This window comes from Rhinopithecus bieti, unplaced genomic scaffold (assembly GCF_001698545.2).
Source record: "Rhinopithecus bieti isolate Rb0 unplaced genomic scaffold, ASM169854v2 scaffold_9383, whole genome shotgun sequence".
In the NCBI taxonomy this organism is placed as follows: Eukaryota; Metazoa; Chordata; class Mammalia; order Primates; family Cercopithecidae; genus Rhinopithecus; species Rhinopithecus bieti.
The window spans coordinates 3,111,109-3,131,021 of NW_016806471.1; the positions used below are offsets into that span (position 1 = coordinate 3,111,109).

At 42.8% G+C, this 19,913-nt stretch overlaps 1 protein-coding gene across 1 annotated transcript in view; it reads left to right on the forward strand.

Moving 5' to 3' along the window:
- Nucleotides 1-19,913, forward strand: part of PDE6C (phosphodiesterase 6C) — a 54,794-nt gene that overhangs the window by 15,407 nt on the left and 19,474 nt on the right. Inside the window, exons 8-15 of the mRNA XM_017876768.1 lie at nucleotides 2,399-2,446; nucleotides 7,886-8,035; nucleotides 8,601-8,744; nucleotides 10,077-10,145; nucleotides 13,167-13,313; nucleotides 13,547-13,654; nucleotides 14,037-14,146; nucleotides 18,961-19,048. Coding sequence (XP_017732257.1) covers nucleotides 2,399-2,446; nucleotides 7,886-8,035; nucleotides 8,601-8,744; nucleotides 10,077-10,145; nucleotides 13,167-13,313; nucleotides 13,547-13,654; nucleotides 14,037-14,146; nucleotides 18,961-19,048 — 864 coding nt within the window. The remainder of the gene's footprint in view (nucleotides 1-2,398; nucleotides 2,447-7,885; nucleotides 8,036-8,600; nucleotides 8,745-10,076; nucleotides 10,146-13,166; nucleotides 13,314-13,546; nucleotides 13,655-14,036; nucleotides 14,147-18,960; nucleotides 19,049-19,913) is intronic.

A 19,913-nucleotide genomic window follows, 5' to 3' on the forward strand; every position in this document is an offset into this window, starting at 1 on the left:
ATAAGCTGCTTTTGACTCTTCAAAACACAGTTGAAGCATGCTCAGCCCATCAAATGATGTAATTTATTGAAGTTAGATCATGAAATTAATGTGTGGCATGAAAGATTCCTTAAATTCTTAGGCCATATATGCTTGTAAAACTTTGAAATATTCTTGTGTTTTCTTTGTAAGCATACTACAAAATAGTAGACATGGTTCATTCAATCATTCTTTCTTTTTTTTTTTTTTTTTTTTTTGTTTTTTTTGAGACGGAGTCTCTGCTCTGTTTCAACCCAAGGGCTAGGAGTGCACTGGCAGATCTCAGCTCAGCTGCAAGCTCCGCCTCCTGCGGTTACGCCAATTCTCCTGCTCAGCCTCCCAAGTAGGCTGGGACTACAGGCGCCCGCCTCGCCTGGGCCTAGTTTTTTGTATTTTTTAGTGAGATGGGGTTTCACCGTTGTTAGCCCAGGATAGGGGGGGTCCTCCTGACCCCGTGAGTCCGCCCGTCGTTGGCTACGCCAAAGTGCTCGGCGATTACAGGCTGAGGCACCGCCCCGGCCAATCATTCTAGAAAGCACTTACGCTTGGACCGAGAGACAGGCAGGAGTTTTGGTGAGGTGGGGATTTAAGGAGGAGCCCTCTTAGATCTTGTAAGATTGTTAGTTTTTAGGGACTTTGGTGAGCAAGTTGTTAACAGAACTGTTGGCAGCTTGAAATCTCATGGCGGTGAGAATTGGGGCCGTGGATATTGGCAATGATATAAGCCAAGGGATTTCCGGGCGCGGGATTCCCAGACCCACGGAGAGCTCTGATTTCGCAGCACTGCCGTTCTGGGAGATCACCAGTTCTATTCCAATCCCATAGATTTAAGCAAATCACTTACCTCTTTAGGTTTCCATTTCTTCATTTTTTTTTAATGTGTGAACGTTAATTTGCTAAGATCCACTTCTGGCGCTTTAAAATGCCGTGTATGATACTGGGGTGTGGTGGCTCACGCCTGTGAATCCTAGCACTTTGGAGGCCAAGGCAGGTGGATCACCTGAGGTCAGAGTTTGAGACCCCGGCCTGGCCAACATGTGCGAAAGCCCTGTCCGTTGTTATAAAAATACAAAAATTAGCTGGGCGTCGGTGGCAGATGCCCTGTGAATCCCAGCTACTTGGGAGGCTGAGGCAGGATAATTGCGTTGGAACCCAGGAGGTGGAGGATGTGCAGTGGAGCCGATGTTGTGGGCTGCACACGCAGCCTGGGGAACAGAAGCAAAAAGTTCCATCTTTTTTTTTTTTTGTTTGAGGCGTAGTCTCGCTCTGTCGGCCCAGGCTGGAGTGCAGTGTCCGGGATCTCAGCTCACTGCAAGCTCTGCCTCCCCAGGTTTACGCCATCTCCTGCCTCAGCCTCGCCCGGTCGCTGGGACTACAGCGCGCGCACCTTGCCCGCGGCTAGTTTTTTATTTTTTTTTTTTTTTTTTTTTTTTTTGTGAGACGGAAGTCTCGCTTGTCACCAGGGTGGAGGTCAGTTGTGTCGGATGCTCCCAGCTCACTGCAAGCTCCACCTCCCGGGTTACGCCATTCTCTGCGCTCAGCCTCCCCGAGTAGCTGGGGCTACAGGCACCCGCCACCTCACCCAGCTAGTTTTTTGTACTTTGTTAGTAGAGACAGTGGTCACCGCCGTTAAGCCAGGGATGGTCGTTGGATCTCCTGGAACCTCGTGATCGCGCGTCTGCCTCCCAAAGTGCTGGGATTACAGAACTCCATCTTAAAAAATACAAAAACTAAAATGAAATAAAATGCTATGATTTTAATTATCTCTTGGAAAGACATGGTCTTTTATTAAGATCCATTTGTGACTATGACCCAAGGTACAGAAAACTTAAAATGACCCAAAATGGAGTGATTTCTTGTCCTTATAGATGTGAGCAATAGTCTTTGAATTCCACTAATTAAAGTGATATATCTCTCACTGAATCCTTACTTTGGTGTAACTAAAAACTTATCTGGCTTTTTCCTCCTGCCCCTTAGCCATCATCTTCTAACCCAAATCTCACTTTGGGAAGAGAAAAAAAGCAGTCCTAGCTCTGCTGCTCATACTGGCTGTAGCAGAGCTAGGATTTCTCAGCTTTCTCCTCTCCTTGGTCTGAACAGCCTGTTGCTTTGAATTTGGAGGGGATTCCCTAGAGTCTGGGGGCGTGGGAAGGGGCAGAGACGGTACCACGTGTCCTCCAGTAATTTAATTAGCAGTAGGGAAGCCGTCTTGAATGAGTTGTTAGCAGCTGTGGCCTAGCTGAGGTCCATTTGCCTGCAAGTAGTCAAGAGCCATGTGGGAAATCCTCACTTCCAATGTGTCCTTTCTTATGCTGCTTTGTGGTTCCAGAGGGCTCCACCACACAATGTTTCAGAACATTTGTCTCCTCTTGCCTTCCAGATCTGTAACATGATGAATGCCCCTGCGGATGAATACTTCACATTTCAGGTAACTGCACTCCGGGGCCGGCCTCACCTCTAGGGGCTGGGGTAGGAGGGCGGATGCTCTGGCCTCTCCTCCACCCCCAGAGTCCGCCTGATGCTCAGGTGTGGCCACAGGCACACACGGGCCCATCTCCCACTCACCCTGGCTGGGCCAGCAAGTAGCAGATTCTTCAGTGAAGGAATAAAAGAAAGATAAGACAGAAGGCCAGGGAGGGGACCTGCCACTCCTCCATTTGCTCACACTCCTGGTCATTTAGGGCAGTGGTCCCCAACTTTTCTGGCACCAGGGACCGGTTTCGTGGAAGACCATTTTTCCACAGAATGAGGGTGGGGTGGGAGATGGTTTTAGGATGAAACTTCCACCTCAGATCATCAGGCATTAGTTAGATTCCCATAAGGATGGCACACCCCAGATCCCTCACATGCGCAGTTCACAATAGCGTTCGCACTCCTATGAGAACCTAATGCTGCTGCTGATCTGAGAGGAGGCTGAGCTCAGACGGTTATGCGAGCAATGGGGAGTGACTGTAAATACAGATGAAGTTTCATCTGAGTGCCCACTGCTCTCCTCCTGCTGTACAACCTGGTTCCTAACAGGTCATGGGCCAGTACTGGTTTGCAGCCCAGGGGTTGGGGACCCCTGATCTAAGGGCAGCAACGGTGCCTGGCACAGTATTCACGCTCAGTAAACGTTCTCTGCATGCATGATTGGCTGGCTACATCCTACATCCTGAATCCAGCTCTCCTGGTGGTTTTCTCAGCAGCCCTTCCCTGCGGCTTATTGCAATTGTTCTCAGGAAAATCAACAATTCTGATTGAGTCCTTAGAGCTTCTCCTGCTGTTAGAGTCAGTTGTATCCTTCCTTCTCTACTGTGCAGAGACCCACTGCCTGGGGAATCTGCCTCCACTCACCACCAGATGCTCTCGGTAATCAGCCTCTGTATGTGCTACTCTAGCTGACCCACTTCTCCCCATCAGGGCTTCCTGCTGGAACCCATCTACAGACCTGAGCTGATCCCTCCCCGCCGCGAGTTCATCCAGCCCACCAGAAAGGCCAGCCTGTCATCTTCACCACCCCCTCCCCACCTGTCACCCCCCCACCTGTCATCTCTGCCACTCCCCTCTCTACCTGCCCATTCCTCCTCACCTGTCATCTCTGCCACCCACTCCCCACCTGTCACCTCCTCCCAACCTGACTGTTAGAGATAAACTGGCATTTGGCTCCGCAGCCTCTTCTTTTCTGCCTCTGGGCACTTGTTATTCTCTGTCCTGCGTTTAAAAAAACATCCCCGTAGAGCTCTGATCTCAGTCAGAAATAGAGACTGCCCTCCCCGGTGGGTACCGTTGGGGTCTTTCTGTCTCTCTCACACACACAGCCCCATCTCTGCCTCTTAAGAAAAGCCAGCCTTCCCCAGGCTCTGGCGTGCCTCCTTAGCTGCAGAACCACACCACGCCTTGGGGAAAGCTGTACACACTTGCTTCGTTACGAGCATCTGCCTGCTCCTCCCTTTGCTGATTGACATGGAAAACATGTAAACACCATATGGCTCCTCTAGCTCCTTCCTCCTTGCAATTGAAGCTTGTTTGTGACCATGCTGTGCCCAGGCCTGACCCCTATATTTATGGCAGGTGGATGTCAGGATAGGATGCATGCCAGCAAAAGGGGGACAATGATTTTCTAGAGTCTGAACTTCAAGCAGTCATTGTCTAAACAGGGAGTGGGGATGGAGCTGGCCCAGGAGAACGCAGGTTGCTCTGAAATGTGAGGCCCTTTGCTTTCTCTCATGCTCCACTGCAGCTACTGCTCTGATGTGCTCTGATGGCCTGGGCAGAGAGGAGGCCTGGGGCCTTGGGGAGTCCCCAGTGTGGGATAAACCTCCAGGCCACAGGGATTTCCCAGTTCTCTGGGAAACATCAGCGTGGTGCCCATGAAAATGTGCTTCTCAGATCTCCACCTGTGGGAAGTGTAGCTGTGCAGTGGCTGCTGGACTGAAATCCATGGTCACATCTGCACCGAGGCCACAGGCTCCACGGGCCACTCCCAACTGGTAACTGAGTGTGGCAGGGACAGTAAAGCCGGCCTGTTCCTGGAAGACAGCCAGATCCCCTGCCAGGCAGCTTTGGCCCTAGGAATGCCTAACAGTTCTGCAAACAGTTTCGGAACAGGATGGTAGTCTAAGGGGCTCACCTCAACCTTCCATCCTTCCATTTCTCCTTCACACAGGGTCGAGACTGCATCTCTCTCTGACATCTCTCTCAGGATCCCCAGCCTCCCTCCCCACTTCGCCTCAATGGCGTCACCTGTGCATCATTCTGCAGAGCGGACTTGGGTGGCCACCCTCCCCAAACCACCACCCTCCTTTTGTGTTCCATCTTCTGATTCTCTCTCTCCCTGCTCAGGCCCCACCGTGATTCTTATGATTCCTTTTTGTACCTGAGAAGTTTGATGGAAAAGCCAATGATATAAAAAGAACTGCCATCAGAGCAAACCTGCAAAGGCAGTGGTTCTCGGACTATGTTCCTTGGGGGCATAATGGATTCATTTCCTATTGCTGCTGTCACAAATTGCCACTGAGTGGTTTAAAACCACACGAAATGTATTATCTCACAGTTCTGGAGGTCAGAATTCCAAAATGAGTCTTCTTGGGCTAAAATCACGGTGCTGGTGGGACTCTGTTGCTTTCTGGAGGTTCTGGGGAGAATTCATCTCCTTGCGTTTTCCAGCTTCTCAGGGCCGCCCACCTTCCTTGCCTAGTGACCCTCCCCCTGGCAGAGCCAGCAGCACCATCACTCTGACCTTGCTTCTGTCATCATAGCTCCTTCTCCCATTCTGATTCCAACCTCTTTTCTACTTTTAAGAATCATTGTAATTATATTGGGTCCACCTGGAATATCCAGGCTAATTTCCCCATCTTAAGGCCAGCTAATTAGCAACCGTCCTTCTATCTGCAACCTTAGTTCCCCTGTGTTGTGTAAGATAACATATTCACAGGTTCCAGAGATTAGGATATAGACATGTTTGGGGGCCATTGTTCTGCCTGTCATAGTGTTCCTTGAAGTGGACTAAGGGGTCTTCCTTTAACACCAGTTAAAGTGATCCCAATTCACAGGAGGAAAAGTGCATAGAATTTCCTCAGTTTTTTGTCCTACTAATTCTTCTAAAACCTTAGGTTCCTTCTGTCACTTGTCTGTCAACAAGCTCTAGCGAATGGCAAAACACAAGAATATGAACTGGTAGCAAATGAATATTTCCTGAAACACTGAGAAGCAGTCAGCAAAGCTTATTTTGGAAGCTTTAACAAATACACATGAAGTTCTTTCCCATGCATGTGATATATTTTCTATTATTGATTTTGTCATTGGTCTGTATGATGGCATAAGTACATAAATATTTCTCAGTGTTTTCCAAAGATGCAGGCTTTGCAAGCACTATGCACTGCATCTTCTTCTAAAGCTTTGACCATCAGGACACAGACATTGAGATTTGGTTCTTCTGCTTTTCACTCCACATATAATGACTACATAGAGTAGTAACAAGTTACTTAGACTGAGCACTTATTACATGCTCAGTCTAAATGCTAAATTGTGGTTCAGGCTATAAGTGCAGTTGGAATTCCAAAACAGAAAAGTTCTGTTTTGACTTAGAAAAATTAGAAAAGGCTTCATGGGAGAGTCAAGACTTAACAGGGGCATGTAAGGATGACTGAGCCACGGGAAGTCTTCAAGCACAAACAATGTGGTGTGTTGAGTGCTTGTCTACCTTTGCCTTAGCTACATACTGTGCAAATGCTACATCGTGGTTCTCATACTTCAGAGGGCATCAGAATTACCTGGGAAGTTTATTGAAGATGCGTGCCCAGGCCAGGCATGGTGACTCACGCCTGTAATCCCAGCACTTTGGGAGGCTGAGGCGGGTGGATCACTTGAGGTCAGACATTCAAGACCAGCCTGGCCAACATGGTAAAACCTAATCTTTACTAAAAATACAAAAATTATCCAGGCATGGCAGTGCCTGTAATCCCAGCTACTCGTGAGGCTGAGGCAGGAGAATCACTTGAACCTGGGAGGCAGAGGTTGCAGTGAGCCAAGATCGTGCCATTGTACTCCAGCCTAGGTGACATAGTGAGATCCTGTCTCAAAAAAAAAAAAAAGAAAAGAAAAGAAAATGAAACAAGTTAAAACAAATCTGTTGCACATGGTCCTTGGACCACACTTTGAGAAACACTCCTAAACTTTTGTGCCTGTATCCCTCCACTAGACCCTAAGCATCTTGAGGGTAAGACCTGTGATTTATTCTTTGTGCCTTCAGTAACTGCCCCAATTGCTGGCATACCATAGAGGCTTGACAAATGTTTACTCAACTCAACACACCACAGAATGAAAGACTATCTTCATGGATCACTCAGAAAAATAAAAGCCACACTAGCATTTCAACAGGAGAATTTTATATAAGGAATTAGCTAAACAAGTGTTGGAGGATAGAAAAAGTGTAAACGGAAAAGTGAGGTAACATAGTGGTAAGAAGCACTTCCCATCCCTCAGGCTTGGGAAAGAAAGGGAAAAGTTTAGAATTGTCAGAAAACAGACACTTGGTTCTAGTTCACTCTATTGGATGTGCTAGAGTACATATAATGGCCCTAGCAATGTTCTGACACAAAGTAGGAATTGCACATCTAACGCCGAAAGATTATTCTTCCTTTTTTTTTTGAGATGGAATTTCATTCTGCTGCCCAGGTTGGAGTGCAGTGGCATGATATCGGCTTACTGCAGCCTCTGCCTCCTGGGTTCAAGCGATTTTCCTGCCTCAGCCTCCCGAGTAGCTGGGATTACAGGTGCCCGCCATCATGCCTGGCTAATTTTTGTATTTTTAGTAGAGATGGGGTTTCACCATGTTGACCAGGCTTGGCTCCAGCTCCTGACCTCAGGTGATCCACCTGCCTTGGCCTCCCAAAGTGCTGAGATTACAGGCTCCAGCCACTGTGCCCAGCCTCTTTCTTTAAATTAAAAATAAACTAAGTGACAAGTGGTTGGGTGGTAGCTAGAAAGGAGGAGTACAGGGGAGTCTTGTAGTGATGGAATAGTGTTGTATCTTGATTCTAACGGTGGTTGAAAATCTACACAAGGGATAAATTTGCATAAAACTATATGTATACACACACATATACATGTACAAGTAAGTGCATACAAATCTGGTAAAATCCAAATCAGCTCTGGATTGTACAATGTCTGTTTTCTGGTTTTGGTATTGTATTATAGTTACTTAAGACAGTAGAAAATGTACTATAGTTGTCTAACCATCGTTACCATTGTGTGAAACTGGGTGAAGTATACCTGAAATCTCTCTCTGTACATTTCTTTTGTAATATCCTGTGAATCTACAATTATTTCAAAATAAAAGGCAAAAAAAAAAAAATAATAACTTGAGGTCCCTTCTCATTTGTAGAAAGGACCTGTAGATGAAACTGGTTGGGTCATTAAGAATGTTTTGTCACTGCCTATTGTCAACAAGAAAGAAGATATTGTGGGAGTGGCTACATTTTACAACAGGAAGGATGGAAAACCTTTCGATGAGCATGATGAATACATTACTGAGGTAAGTGCAATCATAAGATAATGGAAGTCAATGCAATTCACAAAATACGAGAGGACGCATCATTATTTGTTATTCTGGAATGATATTTTGAAGAGCCATTAAGACATGAGTCACACATAGCTGTAAACAATATGTTGTTATTTTGTCGTTTCTATTTCCTGACGTCTATAAACTGCAACATTTTCTACCAAAGTACAAAATTTTAGCTTAACCAAAATTTGTTATAATACTCGGAAAACGGGAAAGACAATTTTCCTCTTCTTTCTCCCACTCCTCCTTCCTATTGCCTCTCATTCTTATTCTTACTCCCAGCACCCTGCCTAATCTTTAGGTCCTGCTTGATTATACTGGTGTTGGTAACCCCTCTCTCTTCTAATGAAGTATTCATGGTACATGGTACACTTTAAAAAGCAATAACTCAGCCAGTTTTATTGTCTGAAGCTGATTATTAGTATGTTTTTCTTAAATTAAAAGAAGGAACAGGGTGGTTGATGATGGAAGGGAGATTGATAGAAAAGCATGCAGATTGTTGCCTCCAATTGGAATCACCTTTTATCTGTTTCAGACTCTCACACAATTTCTTGGATGGTCTCTTTTAAATACTGACACCTATGATAAGATGAATAAGCTAGAAAACAGAAAGGACATTGCTCAGGAAATGCTCATGAACCAAACCAAAGCCACTCCTGAAGAAATTAAGTCCATTTTGGTAAGTGAGAAATTCAGTCCTGTGGACATAAGATGTTACCTAACCACATATTCTAGAAGTCATCTAATTACCCATGGGTTTGACAAATGTGAATGGTTTACTCCTGGGCTGAGAGAGAGAGAGACAGTGAAGGAGGGGTTGGAAGAAATCATGGATAGCCCAGTGTACAGAGACCCTTACTGGAAGTACAGCTGCTTGGCTGGAATAGCACTTTGTTCAAAATAGCCCTGGGGCTATGGGAGCTATAGCAAGAAAAAATATATATTTTAGGAAAGGAAATGTATCAGTCAGCAATTGTCATATAATGCTGCATAACAACAACCCTAACACCTCAGTGGCATGCAGTAATGAATCTCTATCTCTCACTCACATTTGTGGGTTGACCAGGCTTTGATTGACAGTGGCTGGACTTGGCTCAAAGCTGTGAATTTGGTTTGCTCTATGTATCTCTCATCCTTTTTGGACCAGGAGCTACCTGATAGATGTCCTTCTCACAGAGATGACAGAAGTGCAAGAGAGCAAGTCCAATTGTGCAGGCATACTTCAAGTTTTTGCTCACATCACATTCACCAAAATGCTCACTGGCTAAAGAAAGTCACATTACGAAGACCAACCTTATAGATGATGGGGAAGCAAGTGAATATTTGCTAACCATGTTCTACTCACCACAAAATGAAGGAAAAAATATCATGTGCCCACCATCTCTATTTCTTTTATTTCCCTGGCTCTGTGTGTGTGTGTGTGGTTTTGCTGGAGTGGGTTGTTTTTGGTGAGCGTGTTGGTTTTTGGTTTTGCAGACTGGTTTGAGTGTAACTCAGTTTGAGAGTTTGAGATGTTAAAGATGAGAAGATCTGGGGGGAATAAAGGGAACTGTGATAAGCTAATGGAAAAATGAATGTAAACCACTCATTTGCTCTTTCCTACGTGCAAACAACCCACACCTCTTTAAAAAACCCAGCTACTGTAACCATTTTGAGGGAATTTTAAAAATCAAATATATTAGATTATTTCTTGAAAAAAAATCTTCATAATCAGGTGCTATAGGTCTTTGTATCCATGACAAAGAATGCATCTTTGCCATGGAACTCATTGTAGTATATTTTATTTATTTACTTATTTTTAGAGATGGGGTCTCACTCTCTCACCCAGGCTGGAGTGCAGTGGTGCCATCACAGCTCACTGCATCCTGCAACTCCTGGGCTCCAGGGATCTGTCCAGCCTCTTCCTCCCGCATATTTTAAAGATATCTTAACTAAGATTATAATAGTAGAGGAATCAGATGGAAATCTTCTCCTTTAGGAATTTCACACCTCAATTGCTTTTATATTTTAGAAATTTCAAGAGAAGTTAAATGTTGATGTAATTGACGACTGTGAAGAAAAACAACTTGTTGCAATTTTGGTAAGTGTTTTCTTTCTAACCTTAATGCCTGTTAAATAGATAATATAGAAATCTATAATATATTAGGACATGCTTTCTTGTTTTTCAAGTAAATATTGAGTTTTCTCTTTCCTGATATTTCTCAAGGCTAAAAAGAAAGAATTCTTCTTAAGATTGATCTTTCGATTCCCTGCTTTTCTTCATCTTTGTTGCCTCTGGTCCAATTCCCACAGATAATTTACAATTGCAGCTAGGCTAGACTACTGCTTAGGGGACTTCAGGCACAGAATGTAGGGATATCAAGGCACAGTTTATTTTAATAGCTTTGGATGACTCCATGGCCACCCCAGAGGACATGACAGAGTTAGCATGGAGCATGGATCCTTCTAGGCACTGGCACCCCCTGCCATTTCTAGCTTCTCTTCCGGAATCTGAAGGCTCCATTCTTTCCTGTTGTTGCCAGTAGGCAATCCCTATTATTTCTGGTTGAAATTAACTTTCCCACTTCACTAATTCTGTCTTTTGTTGTGTCCAATCAACTGTTAAACTCCCTCAATAAATTCTTAATTTCAGAGATTTTTTTTCAGTTCTAGAAGGTACATTTAATTCTTTTGTTAAGGTTCTAACTCTGTGTTAAAACTTTTCATCATTTGATCTATTTTGACTATTTTCCCCTGTATTTTTAAAAACGTATTGGTGTGTATTATTTTAAGGTACTCATCTTAATACCAGAAACACCTATAGATCTGATTTTACTGTTCATTTTTACACCTGGGTTCTAGTCATTTGATCCTATTTTAAAGCATGTCTCATGCTTTTAAAATAAAAAATCAGATATTATAGATAAAAACTTGTAGGGGCTCTGAGTGATATTATCCTCTGCAAAGAGGGTTAGAGTTTCTTCCAACAGATGAGAGAGTTGTTTTAGATTTCATCTGGGATGATCTTTTTTGGTTTTATTCCTCCTGTTAGGGTGGAGCCCTTGTTTCTAGAATGTGGCTCTTCTGGAATCACATGAAATCCTGGGATACTTACCAAGACCCCCAGACCTTGAATTTCAGAGGGTTGAATTCCATCTGATTGAAATGGAAATATCACACTTAATTTCCTTACTAACTGCTATAACCTGTTTTCCACTCTCTCTTTCCAATCTGTGATGCGAGTGTTCTTTCTAAATTAAGACACATCGACTATCTCACCTTCTCCCTTTCCATCTTTTATGGGCTCTGTCCTCCCACCCAGGGCCTTTGCTCTGCTACCTTAGGACTGTTGGCCTTTGACCCCTTTTTGGGGCTTACTTCCCACCCCCATGTTTTCATGTCATCTGAGGTTTCCTTTTCTCCCATTTTGCTTGGCTCTCCCTTTTAGCACCATCCTCTCAGCCTGGACCAGAAGATCACCCTTTCTTCTCCCCACCTGCCCTCAACAATAGACATCTTCTTGGAAAACAAAACTTTCACTGACATCCGTGTCACTAGAAATTCTCTAATTTCTTATTTAAAGGAAGAAGGATCTCATGTTGTAGAAGCAATAAAGTGGACAAAGAACTAGTAGACTTCCTAAAAAAAAAAAAACAAAAAAAAAAACCAGCCTATTTTGAATGTAAAATCTACTCATGGCAAATCCCGTATCATTGCTGCATAAAATTGAGGAATGTAACAAATATTTCGGAGGAGTTCTCCAAAATTATCCTGGCATCATTTCTCAGCTACATAATTATTTTTCCATCTTCATGTACGTGAGTCTTTCTCCAGGCCTGCACTTTAATGTTACCTCCAGGGAAGGCTCAGCCGATTTTCTGGGTATAGCAACAGTTCTGTGCAAGAGTGTGAGGGGCCAGCCCAGGCTCAGGGGCTGGGGGGACTGGAAACCATAATTTTGCTTTAAATAGCTATATACTATTCGGTGTTGAAATCTGTGTAAATAGAGCATGGCTGTCCCCTGAAAAACACTAAACTTAACTAAGGGGAGTGTCCTGCCTTTCCCTATGTTTGTGTCCTCCTCAGTGCACTAGTAAGGACATAGTACACATTCAAATAAATACCCATTGAACTGAATTGCTCCTGCAGGTCTGTCTGGTAGACCTAAAGAGTCGTTGCTAACTTCTGCCTCTTGGCACTTTCTCACCCACATGGAATCTCTCCGCTTCCTTCTGCCAGCTCAGCTGCATGCATGTCCCTCCAGCATCTCTCCTCATTTAATTTCCCCACCTGTCCAAGGACATTTAGTTTCTCCCTCAGCACGGAGCACTGGCCATACTCTCTGATTGTTCTAAGTGCTTACTTTTCACTCATCTATATTTCATAGTCACTTTAATAAGTTAAGTTCCTTAAGGGCAAGATCCATATTTTTAATTCTCAAGTCGCAGCAATGCCATGTGTCTACTTCACTGTTTTTTCACATAATCCGGAATCCTAACCAGATATGAGTTAAATGAAATGTCTGCAAGTATATCTTTGTACTGCAGGGCAATCATTGGTTTATCCATCCACTCATTTAACAGGCATTTCCCAAGTACCTTCATGGGACAGGCCCTGCAGATTTGGGATATGGAAGCAAATAAGCAGATGATCCCCACCCTCGGGGAGCTCACATTCTAGTGAAAAACTGTCACTGAGCACATAAAGAAAATTCAAAAGAATTGAATTAAGCAGTTGTTTACTGTTTACTGAATATTTCCTGAACAGAAAAAAAGTTGAGTACTGAAAATGAGTAAGGCTTTTTTGTAACTAAACATTTTATTTTACATCATAGAAAGAAAACAGCTGCTGGAGTTGGATTTGGAATGGTATCCCATCACTTAGAAAGTCTTTAATATAGCCAAGTCTCAGTTTCATCACCTGTAAAATGGAGAAAATTGTGTAGGACTGCCGTGAGGATAATCTGCAAACTGCATCATCCAGTGCCTGGCACATGGTGGCTCAGTGAATCACATATTGTGTTCTTTTATTGTAATTTTGGTTTACACCCAATGTTGGCTATGGGAGTGGAAAGGGAAAACAGATGAATGTAATCTGAAACAATCCATCCTTATCTCAACAGAAAGAGGACTTGCCAGACCCACGCTCTGCAGAACTGTACGAATTCCGCTTCAGTGACTTCCCCATTACAGAGCACGGATTGATTCAATGTGGAATACGACTGTTTTTTGAAATAAATGTGGTGGAGAAATTCAAAGTACCTGTAGAGGTCAGATGGTATTTAATTTAAAATACTGTGTGATTCTGTGGCTCTGCTTCACTGATGTTTTCTGTGGTTCAAAAAATGGACTCAGTTTGAATTTTAAATTATTATTAACTTTCTAAATACATCAGTTTAACCCCTGTCAACAAGACCAACACATCTTTTTAAATAAGATTGCCACAGACCTTCTAACCTTTAGAATTCTATTCCAAAGTCTGAATGGTGTCGTCTTCTTTTAGGTTCTTACCAGATGGATGTACACTGTGAGGAAAGGGTACCGAGCTGTCACTTACCACAATTGGCGGCATGGGTTCAACGTGGGACAAACCATGTTTACTTTGCTGATGGTAGGTGCAGAGGGTTGTAAATCCTTGTAAACCTGCAGATTTCCCATTTGAGCATGGTGACAAATAGGTATGGTCCATCATTTTAGATCAGTAATTTAAAAATTCAGGGCACAAACCCCTCTCTGCTGCAGATGAGTTCCAGGGAACGTGGGTATCCTTGAGCACCGGTGGGATGATCACTCAGACATTCACATACTTACCTTCTTAAAGGAAAGTTCAGTCATTACCCACAATGCTACAATACTCACAACAAATAAAGTGAACTTGCTCCAAAAACTAGTGGGCCTATTCTCTACTGCAGGCAGGCCTTGCTGCACTTGGTATAGAGGTATGTTAATTCAAATAAATTATAGATACATGTATTTATGTTATTTTTTTTTAGACAGGAAGATTAAAGAAATACTATACGGATCTTGAAGCCTTTGCCATGCTCGCTGCTGCTTTCTGCCATGATATTGACCACAGAGGCACTAATAATTTGTACCAGATGAAGTAAGTGAACACATGTGCAATGTTGACCTGTATTGGTGGACCTTGGAAGGTACTTGGAGTGAGAAAAATGCTTCTCCCTATTCCTTGGCCCAGTCAATCCCTCTTTGCCATGTTTGGAAATCCCAGGGCTGGGTTCTATTCCCTCCCAAGCTTCTGCCTTCACGATAACATTGCTCTTTCTCCCTAGGTGCTTGTATCTCCCTTTCCTTTCTGTTTTCATTTCCAGATGTGCCTCTGCCTTCTTCCTATAGGCCTTCAGGCTTTCTTCTCTCCACTTTGTTTAATCAGGGTATTGAATTCCTATATTAAAGTACATGAATCTGGCTGGGCACGGTGGCTTGCGCCTGTGATCCCGGCACTTTGGGAGAGTGCGGCGGGCGGATCACCTGAGGTCAGTTCAAGACCAGTCTGACCAACATGGCGAAACCCTGTCTCTACTAAAAGTACAACAATTAGCCAGGTGTGGCACACCTGGGATTAAAGGCGCATGCCTATAATCTCAGCTGCTTGGAAGGCTGAGGTAGGAGAAATGCTTGAACTCAGGAGGCGGAGGTTGTAGTAAGCCAAGATTACGCCACTGCACTCCAGCTAGAGCGACAAAGCGAGACTCTGTGTTGAAAAAAATAAAAAATAAAAAACAAATACATAAGGTACATAAATGTTAGGCTTACACTTGTACACTCCTATGGAATACTCCCCAGCTCAGGCTAGAGGACACTACCCTTGGGCTCACTACCCTTCACTTCCCTGGTCTTTTTGCTTCTACCAAACTCTCCTTCAGCTGGTCTTCTATCTTAACATCGATGACATCTTTCTCTCTTGCCCCAAGAAAGGAAGTACAATAAGAAGGGTACAGGCTCTGGGCTCAGGCAGATTTGGATTCACTGGGTCACAAGTTATTTAAGCTTTCTAAGCCGCGATTTCCTCATCTGGGAAGTAAGAATTATAATAATGGTACCCAGAACATAAGGTTGTTGTAAAGATTAAATGCGATCATGGATATAAAGCCCTCAATTCAAGGTAGGATCTTGGCAGTTAATAAATATTAGGTATGATTGCCAGGCATGGTGGCTCACACCTATAATCCTAGCACTTTGGGAAGTTAAGGCGGGCAATCACGAGGTCAGGAGTTGGAGACCAGCCTGGCCAACATGGTGAAACCCCATCTTTACTAAAAATACAAAAATTAGCCGGACAATGTGGTGTGTGCCTATAATCTCACCTACTTGAGAGGCTGAGGCAGGAGAATTGTTTGAACCCAGGAGGCAGAGGTTGAAGTGAGCTGAGGTCACGCCACTGCACTCCTGCACTCCAGCCTGGGCGACAGAGCAAGACTCCGTCTCAGAAAACAAACAAACAAACAAGCACTAGGCATTATGATTACTATTATTGTTATGATGTCATTGGCACTCTTCATTCACCAGCGTTGCTCGTGGCCAGCCCAGCTTCCTGATAATGGGTTTTAAGATGGTCTATCTGCCTTAGCCACACTTCATTCTCATTTCTGACACATGACCTACTCCTCTCCAGAAGTAGTGAAGTGTTGTAGACAGAACAGTCTTTGGAGTCTGGGGTTTGTGAGGACCAACTACTTCCTGATTGGGGGATCTTGGACAAGTCATTTAATCTATTTGAGATTCAGTTTCTTAGCTGTGAGATGGATAAAGTATTGACCTCTCAAAGATTGTTATGAGAATCAAATGAAATTACATATGTGAAACCCACTTAAGAAAGTGCCTACTAGGCAGGTTTCACATATATAATTTCATTGAGCGAAAAGCACTTTATAAGCAGTGACTCCTCATCTTCAGCAATTCTGCCTACTATTAGACTCTGTCTTGAAAAGACGATCTCCATTCAGACTTCAGGCAAGAGACATCTTCATCTCAAAGGTTCCAGCCTATAATGGCCACTCACTCCTCCTGAATCCAAGTCCCCTGACAGTCATTGAAGTTCTGGTCCTCCTTCTTGGTCAGTAGTATACTAGCCAATTCAGTTCCAGAGGAACAAATTGAGCATCTATTGTGTGCTGGAGACCAAGCTAAGGACTTGATACCTACTGCCTCATTTAACCTTCACAGCACAGTGAAGGGAGGTACCATATAGGAGGTACTATTATCCCCCACTTTAACTGATGAGCTCAAAAGATGAAGTCAAACCTTCCCTAGGTTACAGGAAGTAGCAGGATTGAAGTTGGCATCTTGCCTCCAGGTTTGCAGGAAAGATGCATGCAGCCACACCCTGCCTTCTGCATTGGTCTGGTTTTCTTTCATCATTCCTCCTCTGTGAACGCAACTGTAGGAGCATGTGGTGACAGAAGGGCTTCCTGACTGCAGACTGTCAGTGTGTGTGTGAATGTGTGTGTGTATATAAATAATAAATATTTTTTTGAGACAGGGTCTTACCCTGTCACTCAGGGACTGCAGTGGCACGATCACGGCTCACTGCAGCCTTGACCTCTGGAGCCCAAGCAATCCTCCCACTTTAGCCTCCCAAGTAGCTGGGACTACAGGTGTATGCTACCATGCCTGGCTAACTTTTAAATTGTTTTTGTAGAGACAAGGCCTCCCTATGTTGCCCAGGCTGGTGTTGAACTCCTGGGCTCAAGCAATCCTCCTGCCTCAGCCTCCCAAAGTGCTGGGATTACAGGCCTGAGCTACTGTACGTGGCCAACTAAATCTTTTTTTTCACTAAATCATTTGTGAGTTGGCTGCAGATACTAGATTTCATTCCTAAATATTGCAGCATATATTTATTAAGAATTAGGACATTCACCTACATAAACACAATACAATGATCACCCTCAGTATTGGGACAATAATATTATCTAATATAAAATGTTTATTCAAAAATTTCCAATTACCACAATAATGTCCTTTATAGCTATTTTTTCCTTCTAATTCAATATCTAATCAAGGAGCACACTTTGCATTTTGTTGTCAAATATCTTTAATCTCCTTTAATCTGGAGTAGTTGCTCAACCTTTTTGTGTGTTTCAGGACGTTGATGTTTTGGAAGAGTCTAAGCCAACTATTTTGCAGACTATCTTTCAATTTGGATTTAACCACTTGTTTCCTGATTAATAAATTCAGACTAAACATTTTTTGGCAGGAATACTACATAGATGATGTTGTGTCCTTCTCAGTGCATTGTGTCACGAAGCCCATGATACCAATTTTATTTATGGATGATGTCCAGAAGATCTCTTTATGTAAAGGAACATTTTCTCCTTTGCAATTAATAAGTAATATGCAAAATGTTATTTTGAGATCAGATGAATATCTAACTTCCCAATAACATTTTTAAACTAATGTTTCTAAACCTAAAGGAATTAAAGATACCACTCCTTTCTAACTAGAATTGAGCTTTATTCATTTTTTAAAATATAGATTTTAAATTGCTACATAATAGAGTACATACTTTTGGGGTATATGATACTTTGATACATTCATATGATGTGCGATGGTCAAATCAGGGTAATTGAGATATCCATCACCTTGAACATTTATGATTTCTTTATGCTGGAAATATTCAAATTATTCTTTACTAGCTATTTTGAAATATACAATAGGTTGTTGTTTGCTATAGTTAACTCTACTAATTTATTGAACATTAGGTCTTATTTCTTCTACCTACCTGTATATTTGTAACCATTAGTCACCAGCCTTCATCCTTCCCACCTCCCTACCTTTCCTGGCCTCTGATAACCACCAAACTACTCTCCATCTTCAAATAAAGAAAATGTGGTGTGTGTGTGTGTATATATATATATATAAAATGGAATATTATTCAGCCACCAAAAAAAATGAAATCTTGTCATTTGCAGCAATATGGATGGAACTGGAGATTATTTTGTTAAGTGAAATAACCCAGGCACAGAGAGTCAAATATCACGTTCTCACTCATATATGGAGGCTTCAGAAGTGGATCGCATAAGATAGAGAGCAGCTTAGTGGTTATAGAAACTGGGATTTACTCATTTTTAAAAAAAATCTCCAATGCCAACACAGAGCAGTTGTTTAAATATGTGTTCAAATTATGATCAATTGTAATATTTATTAGATATGGCCTAATTATTCCCCAACTAAAGTATTTGCTTTCCCCGACCTGCCAGTAACCTGGCAATGACCTCTCCCAGACTAAAGTTTTGTTCTCCATGAAATAAATAAAACTTCTCTACTAAGGCTGCCAGCCATGTTTTTGATTTCTTCTTTCTTTAAAATTTATTCTATATTTTCATGACAGTCTTCACATAATCTCTAGACCTTTGATGTCAGCCTCTTTTACCCTGAAGGCACTGAAGAAAAACAGGGTACAAAAGACTGGGACCCCTACTTATATAAAACTGTGATCTAATTGTTAACAAATGGGAACTCTAAGCTTACATTTATGTCACTGTCTTGGGGGAGGAGAGAAATGTTACCTTATAGTGCTTTTCATCTTGGTTCTATGCAGATAATCTATGGGCTTCCACATGTTTGCTATACGTTTTATAAGTCATAGTCCACCACCATAAGCCCCAGGGAACTTAAAGAATTTAGATACACGGAGCTGAACTCCTTAATTTAAACAATTCAATCATTTATGCATTCAACAAATTAGGGTTTATTTTTTTTTTCCCAAAAGAGCATATTCTCATCTTCTAAATCTAGAAAATCTTTTCCAATATGTTATTTTTGACCACTTAGATAATTGAGTGGGGAGGGAGAAGACAGACATTAAGAAAAATCCTGAAACAATAAAGATTCTGTATTATAGGAACCTATGTGTAATTTTTAAACAGCTAGAATCATGGCATATTGTTTTTCTTCTAGATCCACGTCTCCATTAGCAAGACTTCATGGTTCTTCTATTTTGGAGAGGCACCACCTGGAGTACAGTAAGACTCTGTTGCAGGATGAGGTACGTAAACCTCTCTTTAGGATAGTTAAACACAAGTTCTGGATCAAAGCACTAATCCACAGAAAATGCCTGGAAAAAGGGTGGCCTTGAGTTATAGCAGTTGATAGTGTATACCCTTATTGAAGTCAATTGATAGAAACTGCTATATTGAAACAGTTTTTGAACAACCAAGTTGGAAGTAGCTGAGACAGGTGAAGAGAGCCATGGAAAGTCACAGAACCTCTGTGGGTCTGTAGGGAAAGAAGAAAAAGCTTATGGTAGATGCAAAAGGGCTCTGTGCACCCCAAGCATATATAAATGTAAAGGGGAAAGGAGGTAACATGGTCACTGATTTTCTTATTCATTCATGGGGCATATGCTGTAGGGCATGGTCTATGCCTTTAAGAAAGTCAAGCTTTCATAGTGGAGTGTATTCACACATTCTTGCATTGCCATAAAGAAATGCCTGAGACTGGGTAATTATAAAGAAAAGAGGTTTAATTCGCTCACGGTTCTGCAGGCTGTACAGGAAGCATGGCAACATTAACCTCTGGGCAGCTCTCAGGGAGCCTACAATCATGGTGGAAGCTGAAGGGGGAGCGAGCACTTCACATGGCCAGAGCAGAAGGAAGAGAGGTGGCGGGGAGGTACCACACACTTTTAAACAACCAGATCTCATAAGAACTCACTCAGCACTGTGACGGAGGAGGATGGGGCTAAACCATTCATAAGAAACACCGCTCCCAAGATCCAATCACCTCCCACCAGGACCCACTTCCAACATTGGGGATTACAACTGAACATAGGGTTTGGATGGTGACACAGATCCAAACTATATCATGGAGGTAGGCATGACTTAGCCACCATCAGAGAGGCACTGAACCAT